Genomic DNA, 24,392 nt, shown 5'->3' on the forward strand with positions numbered 1-24,392 from the left:
CTACTATGTATGTAGAACATACCAGATGACCATACTGTATCTAAAGCACTACTATGTATGTAGAACACACCAGATGACCATACTGTATCTAAAGCACTACTATGTATGTAGAACACACCAGATGACCATACTGTATCTAAAGCACTACTATGTATGTAGAACATACCAGATGACCCTACTGTATCTAAAGCACTACTATGTATGTAGAACACACCAGATGACCATACTGTATCTAAAGCACTACTACGTATGTAGACCATACCAGATGACCATACTGTATCTAAAGCACTACTATGTATGTAGAACACACCAGATGACCATACTGTATCTAAAGCACTACTATGTATGTAGAACACACCAGATGACCATACTGTATCTAAAGCACTACTATGTATGTAGAACATACCAGATGACCCTACTGTATCTAAAGCACTACTATGTATGGAGAACACACCAGATGACCATACTGTATCTAAAGCACTACTATGTATGTAGAACACACCAGATGACCACACTGTATCTAAAGCACTACTATGTATGTAGAACACACCAGATGACCATACTGTATCTAAAGCACTACTATGTATGTAGAACATACCAGATGACCCTACTGTATCTAAAGCACTACTATGTATGGAGAACACACCAGATGACCATACTGTATCTAAAGCACTACTATGTATATAGAACACACCAGATGACCATACTGTATCTAAAGCACTACTATGTATGTAGAACACACCAGATGACCATACTGTATCTAAAGCACTACTATGTATGTAGAACACACCAGATGACCATACTGTATCTAAAGCACTACTATGTATGTAGAACACACCAGATGACCATACTGTATCTAAAGCACTACTATGTATGTAGAACACACCAGATGACCATACTGTATCTAAAGCACTACTATGTATGTAGAACATACCAGATGACCATACTGTATCTAAAGCACTACTATGTATGTAGAACACACCAGATGACCATACTGTATCTAAAGCACTACTATGTATGTAGAACACACCAGATGACCATACTGTATCTAAAGCACTACTATGTATGTAGACCATACCAGATGACCATACTGTATCTAAAGCACTACTATGTATGTAGAACACACCAGATGACCATACTTTATCTAAAGCACTACTATGTATGGAGAACACACCAGATGACCATACTGTATCTAAAGCACTACTTTGTATGTAGAACATACCAGATCACCCTACTGTATCTAAAGCACTACTATGTATGTAGACCACACCAGATGACCCTACTGTATCTAAAGCACTACTATGTATGTAGAACACACCAGATGACCATACTGTATCTAAAGCACTACTATGTATGGAGAACACACCAGATGACCATACTGTATCTAAAGCACTACTATGTATGGAGAACACACCAGATGACCATACTGTATCTAAAGCACTACTATGTATGTAAACCACACCAGATGACCATACTGTATCTAAAGCACTACTATGTATGGAGAACACACCAGATGACCATACTGTATCTAAAGCACTACTATGTATGTAGAACACACCAGATGACCATACTGTATCTAAAGCACTACTATGTATGGAGAACACACCAGATGACCATACTGTATCTAAAGCACTACTATGTATGTAGAACACACCAGATGACCATACTGTATCTAAAGCACTACTATGTATGTAGAACACACCAGATGACCATACTGTATCTAAAGCACTACTATGTATTTAGAACATACCAGATGACCATACTGTATCTAAAGCACTACTATGTATGTAGAACACACCAGATGACCATACTGTATCTAAAGGACTACTATGTATGGAGAACACACCAGATGACCATACTGTATCTCAAATAAAATCAAATCAAGTTTATTTTATATAGCCCTTCGTACATCAGCTAATATCTCGAAGTGCTGTACAGAAACCCAGCCTAAAACCCCAAACAGCAAGCAATGCAGGTGTAGAAGCACGGTGGCTAGGAAAAACTCCCTAGAAAGGCCAAAACCTAGGAAGAAACCTAAAGAGGAACCAGGCTATGAGGGGTGGCCAGGCCAGGCTACCAGGCTATGAGGGGTGGCCAGTCCTCCTCTTCTGGCTGTGCCGGGTGGAGATTATAACAGAACATGGCCAAGATGTTCAAAATGTTCATAAGTGACAAGCATGGTCAAATAATAATCAGGAATAAATGTCAGTTGGCTTTTCATAGCCGATCATTAAGAGTTGAAAACAGCAGGTCTGGGACAGGTAGGGGTTCCATAACCGCAGGCAGAACAGTTGAAACTGGAATAGCAGCAAGGCCAGGTGGACTGGGGACAGCAAGGAGTCATCATGCCCGGTAGTCCTGACGTATGGTCCTAGGGCTCAGGTCCTCCGAGAGAGAGAAAAAAAGAGAGAAGGAGAGAATTAGAGAGAGCCAAGATTTTCAAAATGTTCATAAATGGCAAGCATGGTCAAATAATAATCAGGAATAAATGTCAGTTGGCTTTTCATAGCCGATCATTAAGAGTTGAATGCAGCAGGTCTGGGACAGGTAGGGGTTCCATAACCGCAGGCAGAACAGTTGAAACTGGAACAGCAGCAAGGCCAGGTGGACTGGGGACAGCAAGGAGCAATCATGCCCGGTAGTCCTGACGTATGGTCCTAGGGCTCAGGTTCTCCGAGAGAGAGAAAGAAAGAGAGAAGGAGAGAATTAGAGAGAGCATACTTAAATTCACACAGGACACTGGATAAGACAGGAGAAGTACTCCAGATATAACCAACTGACCCTAGCCCCCCGACACATAAACTACTGCAGCATAAATACTGGAGGCTGAGACAGGAGGGGTCAGGAGACACTGTGGCCCCTTCCGATGATACCCCCGGACAGGGCCAAACAGGAAGGATATAACCCCACCCACTTTGTCAAAGCACAGCCCCCGCACCACTAGAGGGATATCTTCAACCACCAACTTACAATCCTGAGACAAGGCCGAGTATAGCCCACAAAGATCTCCACCACAGCACAAACCAAGGGGGGGCGCCAACCCAGACAGGAAGATCACGTCAGTAACTCAACCCACTCAAGTGACGCACCCCTCCTAGGGACGGCATGAAAGAGCACCAGTAAGCCAGTGACTCAGCCCCTGTAATAGGGTAGAGGCAGAGAATCCCAGTGGAGAGAGGGGAACCGGCCAGGCAGAGAGAGCAAGGATGGTTCGTTGCTCCAGAGCCTTTCCGTTCACCTTCACACTCCTGGGCCAGACTACACTCAATGATATGACCTACTGAAGAGATAAGTCTTCAGTAAAGACTTAAAGGTTGAGACCGAGTCTGCGTCTCTCACATGGGTAGGCAGACCGTTCCATAAAAATGGAGATCTATAGGAGAAAGCCCTGCCTCCAGCTGTTTGCTTAGAAATTCTAGGGACAATTAGGAGGCCTGCGTCTTGTGACCGTAGCGTACGTGTAGGTATGTACGGCAGGACCAACTCGGAAATATAGGTAGGAGCAAGCCCATGTAACGCTTTATAGGTTAACAGTAAAACCTTGAAATCAGCCCTTGCCTTAACAGGAAGCCAGTGTAGGGAGGCTAGCACTGGAGTAATATGATCAAATTTCTTGGTTCTAGTCAGGATTCTAGCAGCCGTATTTAGCACTAACTGAAGTTTATTTAGTGCTTTATCCGGGTAGCCGGAAAGTAGAGCATTGCAGTAGTCTAACCTAGAAGTAACAAATGCATGGATTAATTTTTCTGCATCATTTTTGGACAGAAAATTTCAGATTTTTGCAATGTTACGTAGATGGAAAAAAGCTGTCCTTGAAACAGTCTTGATATGTTCGTCAAAAGAGAGATCAGGGTCAAGAGTAACGCCGAGGTCCTTCACAGTTTTATTTGAGACGACTTTACAACCATCAAGATTAATTGTCAGATTTAACAGAAGATCTCTTTGTTTCTTGGGACCTAGAACAAGCATCTATGTTTTGTCCGAGTTTAAAAGTAGAACGTTTTCAGCCATCCACTTTCTTATGTCTGAAACACAGGCTTCTAGCGAGGGCAATTTTGGGGCTTCACCATGTTTCATTGAAATGTACAGCTGTGTGTCATCCGCATAGCAGTGAAAGTTAACATTATGTTTTCGAATAACATCCCCAAGAGGTCAAATATATAGTGAAAACAATAGTGGTCCTAAAACGGAACCTTGAGGAACACCGAAATGTACAGTTGATTTGTCAGAGGACAAACCATTCACAGAGACAAACTGATATCTTTCCGACAGATAAGATCTAAACCAGGCCAGAACTTGTCCGTGTAGACCAATTTGGGTTTCCTGTCTCTCCCAAAGAATGTGGTGATTGATGGTGTCAAAGGCAGCGCTAAGGTCTAGTAGCACGAGGACAGATGCAGAGCCTCGGTCTGACGCCATTAAAAGGTCATTTATCACCTTCACAAGTGCAGTCTCAGTGCTATGATGGGGTCTAAAACCAGACTGAAGCATTTCGTATACATTGTTTGTCTTCAGGAAGGCAGTGAGTTGCTGCGCAACAGCTTTTTCTAAAATGAGAGGAATGGAAGATTCGATATAGGCCGATAGTTTTTTATATTTTCCGGGTCAAGGTTTGGCTTTTTCAAGAGACTGTTTATTACTGCCACTTTTAGTGAGTTTGGTACACATCCTATGGATAGAGAGCCGTTTATTATGTTCAACATAGGAGGGCCAAGCACATGAAGCAGCTCTTTCAGTAGTTTAGTTGGAATAGGATCCAGTATGCAGCTTGAAGGTTTAGAGGCCATGATTATTTTCATCATTGTGTCAAGAGATATAGTACTAAAACACTTAAGTGTCTCTCCCGATCCCAGGCCCTGGCAGAGCTGTGCAGATCCAGGACAGCTAAGCCCTGGAGGAATACGCAGATTTAAAGAGGAGTCCGTGATTTGCTTTCTAATGATCATGATCTTTTCCTCAAAGAAGTTCATGAATTTATTACTGCTGTAGTGAAAGCCATCCTCTCTTGGGGAATGCTGCTTTTTAGTTAGCTTTGCAACAGTATCAAAAAGAAATTTTGGATTGTTCTTATTTTCCTCAATTAAGTTGGAAAAGTAGGATGATCGAGCAGCAGTGAGGGCTCTTCGATACTGCACGGTACTGTCTTTCCAAGCTAGACGGAAGACTTCCAGTTTGGTGTGGCGCCATTTCCGTTCCAATTTTCTGGAAGCTTGCTTCAGAGATCGGGTATTTTCTGTATACCAGGGAGCTAGTTTCTTATGACAAATGTTTTTAGTTTTTAGGGGTGCAACTGCATCTAGGGTATTGCGCAAGGTTAAATTGAGTTCCTCAGTTAGGTGGTTAACTGATTTTTGTCCTCTGACGTCCTTGGGTAGGCAGAAGGAGTCTGGAAGGGCATCAAGGGATTTTTGTGTTGTCTGAGAATTTATAGCACGACTTTTGATGCTCCTTGGTTGGGGTCTGAGCAGATTATTTGTTGCGATTGCAAACGTAATAAAATGGTGGTCCGATAGTCCAGGATTATGAGGAAAAACATTAAGATCTACAACATTTATTCCATGGGACAAAACTAGGTCCAGAGTATGACTGTGGCAGTGAGTAGGTCCAGAGACATGTTGGACAAAACCCACTGAGTCGATGATGACTCCGAAAGCCTTTTGGAGTGGGTCTGTGGACTTCTCCATATGAATATTAAAATCACCAAAAATTAGAATATGATCTGCTATGACTACAAGGTCCGATAGGAATTCAGGGAACTCAGAGAGGAACGCTGTATATGGCCCAGGAGGCCTGTAAACAGTAGCTATAAAAAGTGATTGAGTAGGCTGCATAGATTTCATGACTAGAAGCTCAAAAGACGAAAACGTCATTTTTTTTTTTGTAAATTGAAATTTGCTATCGTAAATGTTAGCAACACCTCCGCCTTTGCGGGATGCACGGGGGATATGGTCACTAGTGTAACCAGGAGGTGAGGCCTCATTTAACACAGTAAATTCATCAGGCTTAAGCCATGTTTCAGTCAGGCCAATCACATCAAGATTATGATCAGTGATTAGTTCATTGACTATAACTGCCTTTGAAGTGAGGGATCTAACATTAAGTAACCCTATTTTGAGATGTGAGGTATCACGATCTCTTTCAATAATGGCAGGAATGGAGGAGGTCTTTATCCTAATGAGATTGCTAAGGCGAACACCGCCATGTTTAGTTTTGCCCAACCTAGGTCGAGGCACAGACACAGTCTCAATGGGGATGGCTGAGCTGACTACACTGACTATGCTAGTGGCAGACTCCACTAAGCTGGCAGGTTGGCTAACAGCCTGCTGCCTGGCCTGCACCCTATTTCTAAAGCACTACTATGTATGTAGAACATACCAGATGACCATACTGTATCTAAAGCACTACTATGTATGTAGAACACACCAGATGACCATACTGTATCTAAAGCACTACTATGTATGTAGAACACACCAGATGACCATACTGTATCTAAAGCACTACTATGTATGTAGAACATACCAGATGACCATACTGTATCTAAAGCACTACTATGTATGTAGAACACACCAGATGACCATACTGTATCTAAAGCACTACTATGTATGGAGAACACACCAGATGACCATACTGTATCTAAAGCACTACTATGTATGGAGAACACACCAGATCACCATACTGTATCTAAAGCACTACTATGTATGTAGAACACACCAGATGACCATACTGTATCTAAAGCACTACTATGTATGGAGAACACACCAGATGACCATACTGTATCTAAAGCACTACTATGCATGGAGAACACACCAGATGACCATACTGTATCTAAAGCACTACTATGTATGTAGAACACAACAGATGACCATACTGTATCTAAAGCACTACTATGTATGTAGAACATACCAGATGACCATACTGTATCTAAAGCATAAAGCACTATTGTGTAAAGAGAACACCAGAAGAACAAAACATCCACTGTTCCACTAGTTTAATAACCTGGTCTATCTGGATCATAGCAGTGATGTCATCACCATACTGTACCTGGGTGGTTTGGGGCAGGCCGGTAGTGTGTTCTGTGAGCGTTCTATATTCTCCATATGTAGACATACGCCCAGCAATGAGTGTGTTGAGAGTAGTGAGCGAAGGGGAGAAAGAGGTAGGGGGGCTAGTTAATGTATTTCCCTGGGTTCCTGCTGTACAATCCATACAGACAGTGGTGCTTTCACTCGGCACCAGATTACATGGGGACATGTGGTTCTGTTTAGCAGATTGGGGGGGGGTACCTTTACAGAAAAAACACATGATTTCACTTTTCATGCGAAATTTCACATGTGAAATCACATGTTTTTTGAACATTTCACATGTGATCACATGTGGTTTCATGTTATCACATGTTGCTTTAGATGTTGTCACATGTTATCACATTAACTTTACATAAGATCACATGTGATCAAGTGTTTTTGGAATACTTCACATGTGATCACGTGAAATTCATGTGGTTTTTCCATAAGGGTGGAGGGGGCTGGAAGACAGTCATTGGGGGTGTTCAGTCTTTCTTCCCATCACACACTGTGTAAGATAGCCACTCGAAGACCCAAGAGGACTCCAAACTAAGCACATCACAAATCATCCCAGTCACTCAACTGCTGCATGTTCAAGGCTAAGCTGGTTCGGGTGTGTTATTCCATGTGAGAATGGAGTGCCGTGATAATTGGTTTAAACAGATGTGTGTGTGTGTGTAAGAGTGTGTGCATCTGCGAAAGTGTGTGTGTGTTCGCATGCGTATGTCTGCGAAAGTGTGTGAGTGTGAGAGAGTGCTAAAACACGATTTCATACAAATTTTCCTAATTAGTTTTATTACCTTTAGAGCATGGCCATGCCAGCTGGCCTGAACACTGATTTCTCTATGAAGGCTTGGGAGTGTCCATTAATTTAGTTTGTAGGGAAACACCCACAATCTAAATGTCAACGATCCCAACAGAACAAAGGGAAATGTAAATGATTTGTATATCAGGTATACTGACATTTGACCTTTTCAATTATTATATCACTAAGTCTTTTGTTCTCAAAACTCATAACTCCATTGACGTGGTACTCCCTAATTACAGTATTATGTGAGTTTTCAGCATTTTCGTGCATTGTTGTAAAAAGATCAGTATTTACAACTTCCTTACAAATTGTGAGAGGCGAGGAGACTATTTTAGGGCAGTCCTGACAAACACTGCTTGCTGTGTTTTCCAAACTTGTTTCCTTAGACAAACGGGGTATCCCAACACTTGGGATGTGCTCAGCTGCTCAATAGGCCACCAGTTCATTTGATCTATTTTCTATCAACATTAACAACATTGCATAGAAATGTGTCAATCAATGCAATGTGCCAGGGGCCAACTTTGATTTTAGAAATGGGGGGGACATAATGCCTACCCGACCACTCTGAGGCGTCCGCATGGTCCTAAAGCACATCGTTACCCAGTTTTGTATCACATTCCAATGATAAAACTGGGGGACAAAAATGCAATTTCAGAATGTCCCCAGTGAAAGTTGCGCCCCTGCCCTGTGGGCTACTGCAATAAATAGAAGAGCTATCTAAATAGCATGCGTAAACCTTTCATGTAATATACAGACAATATAGCAATAACGTGTCCTTTAAGTTTGGTTTTAACGTAAACATACTAAATTGCCTGTGATAAATGACAGGGTGTGTCCACTGACCAAACTTTAAAGACAAAAGATCTTATTCAATATGATTGGAAAGGTCCACAGATCACTTCCATGTAATAATTAGTCAAAAACCATTGAACTATAACAACCTTTTGTGGCGGTAATGATGGAATTCTATCCTATTGGCAAGGTTAGTTTGTGTTACACATTTCCATCGATTGAGGATTATTAGTTGACTAATTGCTTTAGTCTAACTGATCATTTGCTTAATTAGACTCGTCTTCATTACACAGCTATAAAGGAAAGTAGCTGGAAAATAGGTCATGTTAGAGGTCTGTCTAAATACTTGCCCACTTTATAACAGAGTCTTATGGAATGTGGGTTTGTCCTGTGGTCCGTTAGTAACCCCCCTCTCTGTGTGTTTTAAAAAAGCACCTCCCCTCTTCCAATCAGGGCAATTCCCTAACTTTTCTCTTTTTCTCAAAGGCTATAGTTCAATATCCCATTCCGAGGCACATATCCCATTTCAAATTCGGACTCGCGGCTCCTCGACTTCAAGGCACTGCAACAATTATAAGGTATTGTGCTATTATTGATTTATGACACTGGTTATCAATTATTCACTATTGTCATAGGATTTTTTTTTTTACCCGAGTTGAGAATGTTAAGCTTGTGTTATAAAACAAAAGTAATGCGCATTGACTTGCCTATTCAGTTGTGAATGGTTGAAAGGAATTGTCAAAAAAGTTTCGGTGAGGATTATTTTTGGCAAAGCTGCAACATCTGTTTTACCGGCATTTTTTCCGTCGCTGATAAGTATTCAGTAGCCTACCTACGAGCCGAGGTTCCCTGTATGCTTTGGGAATATAATTGTTATGCTGTGTGGTTGGTTATATTATCAAGGTGGTTAGTTTGTTACTTTGCAACTTTGCTTCAAGAGACGATACCTTTGTGGTCCACTTCGATATCATGTTTTAATTTTTGTCCCATAAAAAAAGTTGCTAACAAAATGTCTGCATGATAGTGCCCAAATATTTTGCCCCTCAGATATTTAGAAGTTTCACTGTTCAATGTAGTTTTATCTTGTCCTTTAATTAAACGTTTTTCAGAGGTAAGACAAAGGTAAGAACAGTTGTATATTCATTTTAGCTGATTTCAGTTTTGAATCTGTCTTTTTTGCAGTGTAAATAGCTTACCGGTCATTTGACATTTGAGTCGACAAAAAGGCTATATATAGTGCAATAGGTACTGTAATTGATCAGGCATTTCTTTGATCGGTCTCGCGGATTGATCCGGTGAACATTAACTCCCCCGCATTGCCTACTGTAAATGAAGCCACCAAACGTTTTACCACTGAGGATGTCGTAGCCTATCATATTTGTGAAAGAGGGGAAAAAAACGTTATATGTATGATTTCAAATATTAGAACAAATTATGAATAATATTGCATATTCACATGGCTACGGTCATTTTTGTAATGACTTCCTGCTTCGACATTTCAACATATTTTATGTAAAGCAATTTAAAGTGTTTGTGTGCACGCGCGTCTGAATGTGTCGAGAGAGCGAAAGACAGAGAGCGGGGGTGGAGTGAGAGAAAGCGTAGTATCGTTACCGGTCATTTATCACTCATCATCCATTACATTTTATTGAAGTCAGTGATGGAGGCTATTTTTCTTCCCCATGTTTTGCATAATAACCAACTATTGAGGAGAAAATGGCCAATATTTCCTTCCTTCTCTGTAACCCCCTGATGTGGTTTAAACGGTGGTTATATATCACTGGGGGCCAATCATTTAGTCTTAAAGCTGCAATCATTTAGTCTTAAAGCTGACTTTTAATGAGAAATAATAAAACCAATGGCTGTCCAATTAGACTTGATCGTTTCTCAACGTAATATGCTTTAATGCAGCCAGGACCAACCTGTAAAAGTAGACTTGCAGGTAAGTAATTAGAAATTAATTAGATTTTGAAATCCAGATACCGGTGAAAGTATATGTGAAACACTGGGTTTAGTTCTCCCCCTGAAAGAATAACTGAAGATTTTCCCAATTAAGGGAGAGAGAAAGAGGATTGGGGTAGTTTGGAGGAGGGTTTCTAAATAAAACTGTTGATTTTTTAGCAATGACATCAGCATTTAAAAATACATTTTACTGTCATTTGGCACAGCAAACCATTACTTTTTCTGCAGACTTGAAACTGCACACATTCCACCCTAAGTACCAATCACTTTTGACCAATAATCTTGTGTTGAGATGGTTAACTTGCACATGTCTGCTGGAGGCCAAAAGCCCTGATGTATGTTCCTGTCTGCCCCCCACCAGCTCCCAACCCTGAAGTGCACACAGGGACTGGGACAGGTCCACACAGACGTGTGTGTGTGTGTAGCTCACCCCAGGTGACATCAACAAAGAGTAAGGGGAAGTGACATCATCCAGTAGTCTTCAGCAGCAGAGCTACGCAGAGCCACACAAAGCAGCCAATGGGAGCAGGGAAGCTGGCCCGGGTGCTGCTGGGATGGGCGGCCGTGTGCTTGGCCTCGGTCCACACTGCGTACGGCCAGGCGGGAGATGGAGGGTACCAAGCCAGCCGCTTCACGGGAAAGGTGGACGAGAGGGAGGTGCAGAGGGTTCGCCGGAGAGGACAGGAGACACTCAGAGGGTAAGGAGTTTGGCTGTTTGCTGAGTATTAAAGCCAGGACAGCAACCATAGGGCGGCGCACAATTGGCCCAGCGTCGTCCGGGTTAGGGCAGGGTTTGGCCGGGGTAGGCCGTCATTGTAAATAAGAATTTGTTCTTAACTGACTTGCCTAGTTAAATAAAGGTAAAATAAAAATATATATTAAAAAACGTCTTTATTTTGATTGATTATGAAGAAAGGATGTGCACTTGTGGGTGTTGTCTGTCTTTGAGTTTATCCATAATGCTCCACTGAAACATGGTTATATGATTAGGAAATAGATTAGGCTTAGAATGTGGACAGTTGGACAATTTGAATGACTTTCCCACTTGAGCTGTCTTGGCAACTTTCTCTGCCACTGCTGTGCTTCCTGGGCTAAAGCCAACATAGCCTTAGTACAACCAAATAATGCTGAATACATCATTGTTCTCCCAAAGACAGCACATGTTCGAAGCTAAAAGGTTGCTTGCAAAACTGAGAGATCCTTGAGTATTTACAAAAAATTGGCATTTTCATGGGAGTGTCTAGGTCAAGGGGTAGGACCATTAATGAAAGTTTGTTGAGTGAATGCAATGACCCAAATCTAAGCAAGCAGGCATTCTGTTAAGCGTATTAGCTAGAGAACACATAGCTGAAGACTGCAGGGGAAAGTTTATTGGCAACAATGTTTTGAGCGGAGGTAATCACTCAAAGTAGGGGTAAAAGGGCAGTAAATTGGGAATTTGCGAAGGCGGGGCTGTTCAAGTTTTCCAGTGGGGTGGATCATAGAAAGCACAGAACCCCCCTCCTCCCTCCTTCATCATCATCCCCACCGTCTCCCCTCAACCCCCCTGGGACTGGGTGGGATGTGTGTCAATGGAGCAAGGCAAAGCTTTTACTGTATATTTCCCCCTTTCGGAAAAACAAAGGATGTTTTGTTGGGACTAGTCTTGAATGTCAGCATCAGTTATTCCAATCAGTCTCTCATCTGTCCCTGCTTATGGCTCCCCTGCGCGCCAACGCAGGAAATTAGGTATTCTGATCGCTCTGGGGGCACGACAAGGGACATTTTTTTCACTGCCACAGGTGACAAAGCAACAGAACGCATGGCAGCAGAGAAAAAGAGAGAGAAGGAGTGAGAGAGAGAAAGCTAGGCCTTCTTGGAATGAAATAGTATTCAGTTACAGTGAAGACATGGGGTGACAGGTAGCCTTGTGGTTAGCGTTGGGCCAGTAACTGAAAGGTTGCTGGTTTGAATACCCGAGCCATCAAGGTGAAAAATCTGAAGATGGGTCCTTGAGCAAGGCTCTTAACCCTAATTTGCTCCAGGGTTGAGGTACTATTATGGCTGACCCTGTAAAAAACAATACATTTCACTGCACCTATCTGGTGTATGTAAAAATACAACATCTTTAAAAAAAAATTGAGTGGGGGTAAAGCACACATAGGACTGAGTTGCTGTTTTTTTGTCAGTCAGTGTGATTAATTCAGCAGCCACTGGACAACTCTGCCTGACATAAATTGAGTCTCATTGGAGCCATTTCATCTGAGAGCCAGCTAGACACAAGGCCACTTCAGGCTTGACCTGTGTCACATTCACTCAATGGTTGACTCAGAAGACACGTAGTGGGCTGTTTTGGTCTAGCAATCTTATCCTTTGATCTGCTCAGTGAAGCAGAACCGTGTTGCATGGCGTCAAGATTAGATTAGATATAAAATAATAATGTAGCGAATGCAACAATTCAGAAACTGAATGGCCAGGGGATGCCAGCAGCCTTTTCATGGCAAGTAACAAAGCCTGTGGATTCTTTCCATATCTTTTAAGTTCTACAACACTATCCTTTATAGGATGACTATATTAGCACCCAACATATACAGATTACCCAAGTTGATAGCCCCTCTCCCCTCACAACATAATGACATTGACATGACATAAAATTGGAAAGTCTTCCATTACACATTGTGTACAGCATCAGAGTCACAGATTCCCTCTGTGAGGGAGAGATTATTTTAATTGTGGTCATTACACTGGTCTTTGTTGTGTGAACAGTGTTTATCTGCTGGCTGAATACTCCACAGCCAAGGGTTTCAGACTTTACTGTTGTCTTTACAGCCCCCCAACCACCCACTTTATTTCCCAGCAGTACCTCCATGGCCCCTGCTCTGCCTCTGAACTGTCTGGCTCTGAACTTTTGCCCCTCTGGAATCCTCCATGTGAAGAGCCTCCAACACTCTGTCTCATAACTGTTGAGTTTGCACCTTCAAGCCAGGAGCATGTGGCCCCCAGAAGGCCTCTAGCCTATATATTGGTCTGTAAGATCAAAGGACTGAGAAAAAGCCAGAAGATCTGCTAGCTGACTACATATGTTGTTGACAGTGACCTGGGCCTTGTTTCCCAAAAGCATTTTAAGACTAAGTTTATCGTTAGAACTAGAGGTCGACCGATTAATCGGAATGGCCGATTAATTAGGGCCGATTTCAAGTTTTCATAACAATCGGTAATCGGCATTTTTGGACACCGATCATGGCCGATTACATTGCACTCCACGAGGAGACTGCGTGGCAGGCTGACTACCTGTTATGCGAGTGCAGCAAGGAGCCAAGGTAAGGTGCTAGCTAGCATTAAACCTATCTTATAAAAAACAATCAATCTTAACATAATCACTAGTTAGCTACACATGGTTGATGATATTACTAGTTTATCTAGCTTGTCCTGCGTTGCATATAATCGGTGCCTGTTAATTTATCATTGAATCACAGCATTGAATCACAGCCTACTTCACCAAGCGGGTGATTTAACAAGCGCATTCGCAAAAAAAGCACTGTCGTTGCACCAATGTGTACGTAACCATAAACATCAACGCCTTTCTTAAAATCAATATACAAGTATATATTTTTAAACCTGCATATTTAGTTAATAGTGCCTGCTAACATGAATTTCTTTTGACTAGGGAAATTGTGTCACTTCTCTTGCATTCTGTGCAACAGAGTCAGGGTATATGCAGCAGTTTGGGCCGCCTGGCTCGTTGCGAACTGTGTGAAGACAATTTCTTCATCACAAAGACAGCCAACTTCGCCAAACGGGGGATGATTTAACAAAAGCACATTTGCGAAAAAGCACACTTGTTGCACGAATGTACCTAACCATAAACATCGATGCATTTCTTAAAGTCAATACACAGAAGTATATTTTTTGAGACCTGCATATTTAGTTAAAATAAATTAATGTTAGCAGGCAAAATTAAACTAGGGAAATTGTGTCACTTCTCTTGCTTTCATTGCACGCAGAGTCAGGGTATATGCAACAGTTTGGGCCGCCTGGCTCGTTGCGAACTAATTTGCCATAATTTTACGTAATTATGACATAACATTGAAGGTTGTGCAATGTAACAGGAATATTTAGACTTATGGATGCCACCCGTTAGATAAAATACGGAACGGTTCCGTATTTCACTGAAAGAATAAACGTTTTGTTTTCAAAATGATCGTTTCCGGATTTGACCATATTAATGACCTAAGGCTCGTATTTCTGTGTGTTATTATGTTATAACTAAGTCTATGATTTGATAGAGCAGTCTGACTGAGCGGTGGTAGGCAGCAGCAGGCTCGTAAGCATTCATTCAAACAGCACTTTACTGCGTTTGCCAGCAGCTCTTTGCTGTGCTTCAAGCATTGCGCTGTTTACGACTTCAAGCCTATCAACTCCCGAGATTAGGCTGGCAATACTAAAGTACCTATTAGAACATCCAATAGTCAAAGGTATATGAAATACAAATGGTATAGAGAGAAATAGTCCTATAATAACTACAACCTAAAACTTCTTACCTAGGAATATTGAAGACTCATGTTAAAAGGAACTACCAGCTTTCATATGTTCTCATGTTCTGAGCAAGGAACTTAAACGTTTGCTTTTTTACATGGCACACACTTTTACGTTCTTCTCCAACACTTTGTTTTTGCATTATTTAAACCAAATTGAACATGTTTCATTATTTATTTGAGACTACATTTATTTAATTTATGTATTATATTAAGTTAAAATAAAAGGGTTTGTTGTTCATTCAGTATTGTTGTAATTGTCATTACAAATATATTTATATATATATATATAAAAAATCAGCCGTTTAATCGGTATCGGCTTTTTTTGGTCCTCCAATAACCGGTATCGGTGTTGAAAAATCATAATCGGTCGACCTCTAGTTAGAACCTTTGCAAGAGCATCATTAAATCTCAGAGCTGTTTCCCAAAACCATAGTTATTAACGTTGCACTTGAAAATGTTTGTAATCTAACGCCTGCATCAGACCAATCGTAGAACAGCTAAGTGCATCATTAGATTCATTTTTCTCTCCCGCATCACTTTATACACAGAAGATCTCTGCTAAACATAGAAACACATGGTTCATCTGTCTCTCTGTGACCACCAATAACCTCAGAACAAAGTTGACTACAAATACAAAGTTACCAATGTCTTGGCAATTCATACAAACAAGCGATATATAAAGATGCTTCAAATGAAAACCGAGACGACTGCATTAATATAAACCGTATATGCTATAGGCCTATTTCAATCATATTGGAATACATTTCATGTTCAATCAATTTAGTCATATTTTGCTACTTGTAGGCTACTGTCTGTAATGTGTAGCCTAACATGTGCTCAATGATGTGCCAAATCGGTGATTTAGTACATTTTAAGGTGTGTCAGTATTTGCAGCCGTGGGTAGTAATATCTCTCTAGGAGCTGATCCATCGTCAGTATTATAATGTTAAGGTAAGATTTGAATATAGAAAGCTGATAAGAGAGCAGCGCTCCCTTTCTTTCGATCCTATCAGTATGGACACATTCCTCAACAACGCCCTTAGAAAACCTTCTCTCTGCATGGGGTTTTGGGAAACATCTTTGTCCGTTTTAGGAAAGATCCATTGTTGAAACACTCATAAGCCTAAAAGCCTGATCTGAAAATGTGGTTCGGAGGCTCTGTATGGAGGGTGTGACGCAATTGCGGAGGCCTGTAGAGGCCAAATTGAGCTCCGCACCGCATCGCCTTGTGCCTCCCAAATTTTGTAACAACTGCGGAGGGCTCCGTATAGCTCCACATTGACATGATTGGTTGACGGTTGGTGGGGGCGGAAAGTTCCAGTATAAACACAAACTCACTTCCTTGACAACTTCCTTCACAACAGCTCTGCTCAGCAAAGTGCAATAAGTATAAATGCCCTGACTTCTGCAGAGGCCGTATCGCAGTAAATGCTGTACAGCTACTGCAGAAGTCGGATTTACAATGCAGAGACTTTGAGTTCCATCACTATCGGGAAACTGGGCCCTGGAGAAAGGAGCAATTAGGTGTTTCTTCTGAAAGCCTTTCAGCTCTAGTTCTTTCACCAGGTTAAAGTTATTTTCCTTTCAGTGGGGAAATGTAAGTATGTTACTAGGCTTAAACAAAGCCCCTGTTTAACCTCATCGACAGCAACCCTTCCAGTTTTATACCATACCCAGCTAACAACAAACGTTCGCACAACTTTCGAGAATGTTCCCTTAACAGTCTCATTAGGTCATTAACTAACTCTTTCATAGGAATGTTCCCAGGATGTGCAAGAATGCTTCCAAGATACCATTCCCTTATTGTCAAATAGAACTTACCCAGAACGTTGTTACCATGTTCTTAGAACTTAAGATATTACTGTTCTAGACACATTTCATGGGAACGTTGCAATAACATCCGTGTCCAGTTTTCTGTGGTTTAGGAGAAGTGCTTTCAACTTACATATGTGACACAAATGATTACATTATGCATGCTCATTTATACAGTAATTATTATTCAACATGTCCTCACTTGGGAGTTGAACTCAAAACCTCTTGATTCACAGCATTCAGATTGTCGTTCTACGCCACCATGTCTGCATCCATTATCAATTCATTTGACTATTCTCTCATCATTGATGACTAACTTCAACAATTGAAGGGCTTTCTGTAAAGTTGTCTGATGTTGGTGGGGCATATTAACCTGTTTTAATGATACTCCTGAGTCACTATGCTCAGTTAAAGTTTTTCTTGAGTGTACTTTTAACAGAGCTGTATTTACAATAGGGTGAAGTGCATTCACCCTATTGCTTACACCTATGTCATTGTTTTACTTCTACACCGGTGCCTAGGGAGGAGGGGTTAGGGTTTCTTTTGGACAGGGCCTAACTGTACTGGCCCAATAAGCACATGCCCTAGAGATATCCCATATTGGGACAGTGGTTAGGGTGTTTGTCATTGGTGTTGGTGGCCTTGGTTTTAGACCCACTAAGGGAATCACACTACTGTCACATTCTTAGCAATATATGCTAATGTCATTATTTGGCAACAGTTACAACACACTTCTCTGATCTAATTTAAATGAGTTTCAAACAACAACAACAAACTAATGCACCGGTGACGCTGTTTCACCTTATGCGGATCCCAGCTTTAAATTGAGCGCTGAAAACAGCATTAATTTTCCATATTCAGGCAAATCCTCTTTGCCTGAATATTGAAAGGCCAGGCTTAGCCTGAAGGAGAGAGCAATAACAACAAACCCAAGCCAAACGGCTAACTGCTGTGTAGAGAGATGGATGTCTGTAGCAAGCAAGCAGTTTATGAACCATTCATTGTTAGAATGTTGTACTCTTGCGCTGTTTTCGTGTATGTCAAAACAGCATTTTTCTAGATTTTTGTACTGTATGACCCAAAACAATCTTGTTTCCCTTTTCTCTGTTTCCTTATCTGCTGCTCTGTTTTCCACTCCCTCCCCTGAGTCCTTCTTCCTCTCCTTAACATCAACTTGTTTTCCTTTACCTCCTACTGATCCCTTTCCCACCGTTCTGTCTTTTCTCCGACTAACCTTTCATTTCTGTCTCTCTCCTTTCCCTCTTCTATCTCTCTATATATCTCTTTCTATCTCTCTCTGCCTCTGTCTCACACTCTTCCCTTTCTCTGTCTCCCTCCCTCTCTCTTTCTCCCGCCTTCCCTCATTATATGTCTCTGTGCCATCTGGTAATGCTGTTGGAGGTGTGCTCTTCTCTGCTCTGCTTTCGGTCGATCTAAAGATCCAAACTACAAAAAAAAATTACAATTTTTGATGCTCCCTAACTGTCGAGTGTTCATTTCGGTGATTATTAGCAAGCGAGCTGGACACAGTCAAGAAACTGTATGAATGTAGGCCCATTATCATTTCTACACACTTTGGATTTGGTTTTAGTCTATATGTATACTGATGTATACTGATTTGGTATTGGTTGGTATATTTCAAACCACCCGCGGCTAGATTGGACCCCCTCGCAGGCCTGGTATATTTAACACCCATGCATTAGAGTAGCCAAACTCAACTTGAGGACAGGTGTACAGATCTGGAACCCAGAGAAGGGTCAATCCGGACCGGATAACATCGCATTTTGTTTTATAAATTCAATACATTATTTTGAGACAGCTTTAAAAAATCAACCGGTCTCAGCGGTCTCTTTAACTCAGCAACCTCTCTTTCCTGCTCTCTCTCTCTCTCGAAGCAACGCTTACCTCTACTAGTGCCCCGTCTAATCCAATTGCGTGGTTATATGCAAATACAAGAGGCCGCTTCTTACCCAATCACATTAATCCAAATATCCTCAGTGGAACCTTGGGACAAGGAGGCAGAAAGAAACCGAAAGATTTGACCGCGGTTCAACTGTAAATATCAGAGATATAAGGAGCTTAGTTACCAGTATCTTTGTTAATATGGCTTGTTCAAAACAAAGAAAAGTTGACTCTGAAAACCGTATATTCAAAGACGAGTGGATGGAACAGTATTTATTCATTCTCCCCGCAGCTAGCACAACCAGATGTGTCTGATATGCAGTGAGTCCGTAGCTCTCGTGAAAAGTGCCAATGTTTAGCACCATTATGACACCAGGCATAGTAAATTTGATCAGAAGTATCCCCTGAACACGGAGGTGAGATCAAACAAGATTAACCAACTCAAATCCCAGCATGAGAGGTCCACCAAAGTCCTTGTCAATTCCCTGACAGCCCAACAACATACATTCAGGAGTAAATCAAAGCTTTTTTATCAGAGCAAAAGAATGACAAGGAAACTCAGTTTTCAGGGTTTTTGGAAGATGAAGAGAAGATGGAAACAGTTGCATTATTGACAGACATTACATCACACCTTAATCAACTGAATGTTAATCTGCAGGGACGGGTCAACACAGTGTGTGATACGATAACAGAAGTCTGGGCTTTCCAGAAGAAATTGGAGATTTTCAAGAATGATCTCCAGGGAGACCATGTCCACTTTCCCAATCTTCTAGTGCAAACACAGGGAGACAAAGATGTTCCCAACCATGTTGATTTCATCCAGAAGTTGATGGATAACTTCAAGGCTTGCTTTAATGACTTCACTGTTGGAAGAGAACTGTGACAAATTTGTCAGAAGAAGCAAAACAGATCTTCAGATGGGTAGATGTTGCATCACTGCAAATGTAGTTGATTGAGCTGCAAGAAAATGTGTCTTTGAAGGAGCAGGCTGGTGATTGTGACCCTGTCACTTTCTGGGGAAAGATGGTGCCTGCAGCTTCTCAAAAAACTGGCACTATACATCCTGACCATGTTTGGCTCCACATACAACTGTGAATCAGCCTTCTCCACAATTAACTTTATTCAAAACAAATACCACACCAAGCCCACCAATGAACACTCTCACTCCATTTGTGTCAAAGTTCAAAGCATTGGCAAGAGACAGAAAGTGTAATTTCTCTCATTAATGCAGGGCAAGTTCCAGAGTGACTCAACATGAATATTGCATGGCCCACAGTGACTCAACATGAATATTGCATGGCCCACAGTGACTACACATGAATATTGCATGGCCCACAGTGACTCAACATGAATACTGCAAGTCCCAGAGTGACTCAACATGAATATTGCATGGTCCACAGTGACTCAACATGAATATTGCAAGTCCCAGAGTGACTCAACATGAATATTGCATGGCCCACAGTGACTCAACATGAATATTGCATGGCCCACAGATGCTCAACATGAATATTGCATGGCCCACAGATGCTCAACATGAATATTGCATGGTCCACAGATGCTCAACATGAATATTGCATGGCCCACAGTGACGTTCTGTGCATTCAGATTATTCTTTTTGTTCAACTCTCCTTTGTTCTCCACAAAACATGCACTTTATTTTATAAAAAGATAAATAATAATAATTCAAGGCCCATGTACAATGGTTCACAGTGCACTTTTTTGCATAGACAATTATGCAACCACTTTTGTTCCTCAGCAATGTTGATGCAATGTTGCACATATTTACATTCGAAAGAAGTTGTAATTAATTCAAATTTTTTGTCTCATGTAATGTACATTTTATCTAACAACATGTTTCCTAAGTCGTAGACAACTATGTTTGTTACTACGCTGTACCACAGCACCGATAAAGGACGATATCCATTCACACCAAATAGTAGTTGAGTACCCCTGCATTAGAGGCTCTGAAGACACTAAGAGTTTGGGAGAATTCAGTATGGCTGTTAGGGTACTTGAGGCCAGGTTCATTATGTGTAAACCAGAGACAGACCTGTAGATGTGGTTGGGCCGTTTCCTCAGGGGGATGTTGTGGATAACCTGGCAGGCCAGTCAGCCGCACTCCGAGCTGCGTGATGACTCTTACATGTGTCAGGGGTCAGGGCAGCCTTCCGTCCAATAAAAAAATAAATCCCGGTACCAATCAGCAGGCAGAACCTGGACTCCAGGAGGGGTACCGGGCAGGATGCCAGAAGACCAGAGACCAGGGAGGCTTAGAGAAAGGTGTTATAAATATCTCCTGTTTCTTGGGAAGTTTACATTGAGTATGACTGAAAACAAACTGGTATTTTTGTGTAAGCCCCATTCAAAAATGCCTACCGTTCTGGGAGGCTTCGTATCAACGTCGTGTCCGTTTAGAGTGAAAGCAGGTCTCTGAGCACTTGGAAAATAATCATGACAATGTGTATTTGTTGAGGACTTTGCCTAAATTATATCGGGGCTCTGTTGAGTACTGAGTTTGTTTTCCCTGTCTTACCCTTTTGAAGGCCCAATGTGTGTGGCTCTCGCTTCCACTCCTACTGTTGCCCTGGCTGGAAGACTCTGCCTGCAGGGAACCAGTGTATAGTCCGTAAGTACTAATAAGTTATATTACATTATATCAATTTGTTGATGACTAAATAACTTGAGTAATTGTGTGTTGCCTTTGCTAGTCCAATAAATCAAATGGAAGCTTATTGTATTTGTGTAGCGGTTTCCCACAAATGAAGTGCCACAACCCTGCAGAGCATTTCGCTACACCCGCAATAACATCTGCTAAATATGTGACCATTAAAATTTGATTTGATTTGAAAGAGTTGGCCAAGAAGGGAGCCATCCTCTTCCGGCTGGCTGTGTAGAGGTTGCTGTGACATCTATATGACATTGTTTCTCTCTCTCCTCCCAGCAATCTGCCGTAACTCGTGCGGTGATGGCTTCTGCTCCAGACCCAACATGTGCACTTGCGGCAGCGGCCAGCTCTCCCCCAGCTGTGGGGCCGGTGCCGGAGGTGAGTCACAACATCCAGCAATTTACCAGAAACCACCCAATACACCCCAACACCACTCAAGACAACCTAACACACACAATGCACCACCACAGCTATAGATACTGGAAAGTACAGCAATCCATGTTGGCACCACTGTTCCATGACAATATCACCATTCTAATTTGCTAAATCTCAAACTGAGTTTGCCTAGGTCGCTCTGTGTATTCATGGGCGCGTTCGACATTGCAGCCGACTTTAAAGGCGAGTTGAGACTGACTGATCTACAAATCACCTTGCATCATAAATAACTACTCAATATTATTTGTAGATCAGTCACAATTTACCCATGATGCCCCATGGTTTTGATGCTCTCAAACATGGCCCATTTCTTAGCCTGAAACTTTCAGGCGCTTCAGACTGCAGTATCCAGGTCACAGGGTTTGGGAGGATTAATACACATGGCTGGGGCTCCTAGCCTTTAGAGAAGTACTTCTACAACACTTACTGAGTGTGTGTTGCATGCTCGGCTGGGCCCGGGCAGTCTCGTCAGTCACGCCTAGCCCCTTCAGGCCCTTGTACACGCACACTGAGCTCTGAGCCCTGAGCGCGGGCCTCCCCGTCTGACCCTGAGGTGTAAAACAGGGATCGACTCCACAGTCCAAACTGGTCAGATGCCCCAGAGAGGCCCAACACCAGCTTTATGTGCTGGGAAAACAGTTCCCAAAACCAGAGTATGAGCGGCTAACGTCCCCCCATAGACAAGATAGGCCTCCAGCAGAGCCGAGCCGAGTGATGGGAAATGGTATGAAACAGTATGAAGTAATTTCCCTCAGAGAGAGTGAGGCCCTAGAGGCAGGCGCTTCCCATAGTGTGGTAGAGAACTGATTGTCACACTCACTGCTTCTGCTCTCATACAGGGGGTTTATGGGCTTTTTACAGACCGGTCTTACAGTATTGGGATTGTTCAGATAAACTAGGACAGGAATAGTAGGTCTAGAGTTTGTTTTGTCTGATTTTTGGCAAAGGGTCCAGAAATGTTGTAATTCAACACTGTGAGTTGTGTCTATCAATAAAGACTGTTCTCTCTCTCTGACCTTCTGGATTTTATGGGGTCAAGGGTCATGCATGTTTATGACTGCTGATGGCATAAATACATCCATCGGCCAGTACTGGGAAATGGCTCTGTCAAAGCGTGGCCTCTGTTTCATACAGGTTTCGTACAGATCAGCAGTATAGCACTGGGGACTTTCTTGATACTTCATAAAAACCTGCTCTGTCTAAATCAACCCTCCATATGTTTTGATAATGTAGGTTGACCTGTGGCTCTATTTCACTGGGGTGTTGAGTTTTCACTATGTGTCTCAGTGCTTGTTTTTAGTAGGAAAGCAAAGCACTTTGACACCTTACAGAAATTTCAGGCCCTCCTATGTTGCAATACTGCTTTGGGTAATTCAGACTAACAGAAGCTATATAGAGTTGTTGGTAAATACTGTGCATTTCCCTTCCCTTTAATTACATCCAGTCTCTGACACCGTAGTCATTGGTTAGGTTATTGATAGTACTTTTATGGCTCAGAGGCCACATCTGGAATGTAGAGGTTGTAACTACTCGGAAGAAATGAACAACATGTTTTTGATCAAGCTGTTTATATCTATCTTAACCCATACACGTGCTATAGTCATATAGCTGTGGGTTCATTTCCAGATGTCACAGATGCAAATAAACTTGATTTATTTATTCTTTATTGATAAAGTTCATCCCATTGAGATTGTCCATCTCATATTTAAGGGAGACCTGTCCTAAGGGAGATCTGTTGATTATCGTTGAATTTGTTACAACATGGTGCCTGACAAATAAATGAATGTAGACAATATACATATCTATTGGCCATAATAATCTAGTCTCCAGTGGAGCAGTTGTGTCCTGGATCAGTCCAGTCATGTCAGACTTCTTCCCAGAACTATAATTCCCGTTACCTCACAGTCGCTCAGAAACAGCTGTCAACTAACAGGGTCCAAACGGCCTCAGCACAGCTCAACTCTGGGGAAGTGGTATTATATAGATCTATTACACAGACAGAAGAGACCCAGATAAAAGATTTCTGAAGACCTTGGAAACCCTAATCACTTCCAAAGTTCATTTAAACACTATGGGCCACAGATGAAGCTGGTCCCAAAATATATTTTAATGGAGCTTCTCCAGCCCCATTTGATTAACTTTACTAATCAGATGAAGTTGTGTTTACTGAAGTCCGTAAGTGAAAGATGGAAATGTGATTCAGACAAACTCACCAGACTACACTGTTACTTAAGGCAGATTGATTTGCATGGCAATGAAAAACTTCATGCTGTGAATCGTTTCAGACAAAGTTTGTCAACATTTCAGCATGAGCACTTGTATTTGACGACATGACATCTCCATAGTGAACTTGACGTTGACATGTCACTATTCCCAGGAGCTGCGTAAAAGCCTATACAGAACAGAACACAGTCATAAAGTGCTTCAGTGTTCAGACC

General features: G+C 41.8%; 1 protein-coding gene across 1 annotated transcript in view; it reads left to right on the forward strand.

Moving 5' to 3' along the window:
- The first annotated feature begins 9,141 nt into the window (after positions 1 to 9,141).
- The window catches only part of fbn2b (fibrillin 2b), a 94,701-nt gene continuing 79,450 nt past the window's right edge, over positions 9,142 to 24,392 (forward strand). The window contains exons 1-4 of the mRNA XM_071342880.1: positions 9,142 to 9,239; positions 10,985 to 11,321; positions 21,398 to 21,480; positions 21,796 to 21,897. Coding sequence (XP_071198981.1) covers positions 11,143 to 11,321; positions 21,398 to 21,480; positions 21,796 to 21,897 — 364 coding nt within the window. The 5' untranslated portion in view covers positions 9,142 to 9,239; positions 10,985 to 11,142. The remainder of the gene's footprint in view (positions 9,240 to 10,984; positions 11,322 to 21,397; positions 21,481 to 21,795; positions 21,898 to 24,392) is intronic.

This window comes from Salvelinus alpinus, chromosome 15 (assembly GCF_045679555.1).
Source record: "Salvelinus alpinus chromosome 15, SLU_Salpinus.1, whole genome shotgun sequence".
In the NCBI taxonomy this organism is placed as follows: Eukaryota; Metazoa; Chordata; class Actinopteri; order Salmoniformes; family Salmonidae; genus Salvelinus; species Salvelinus alpinus.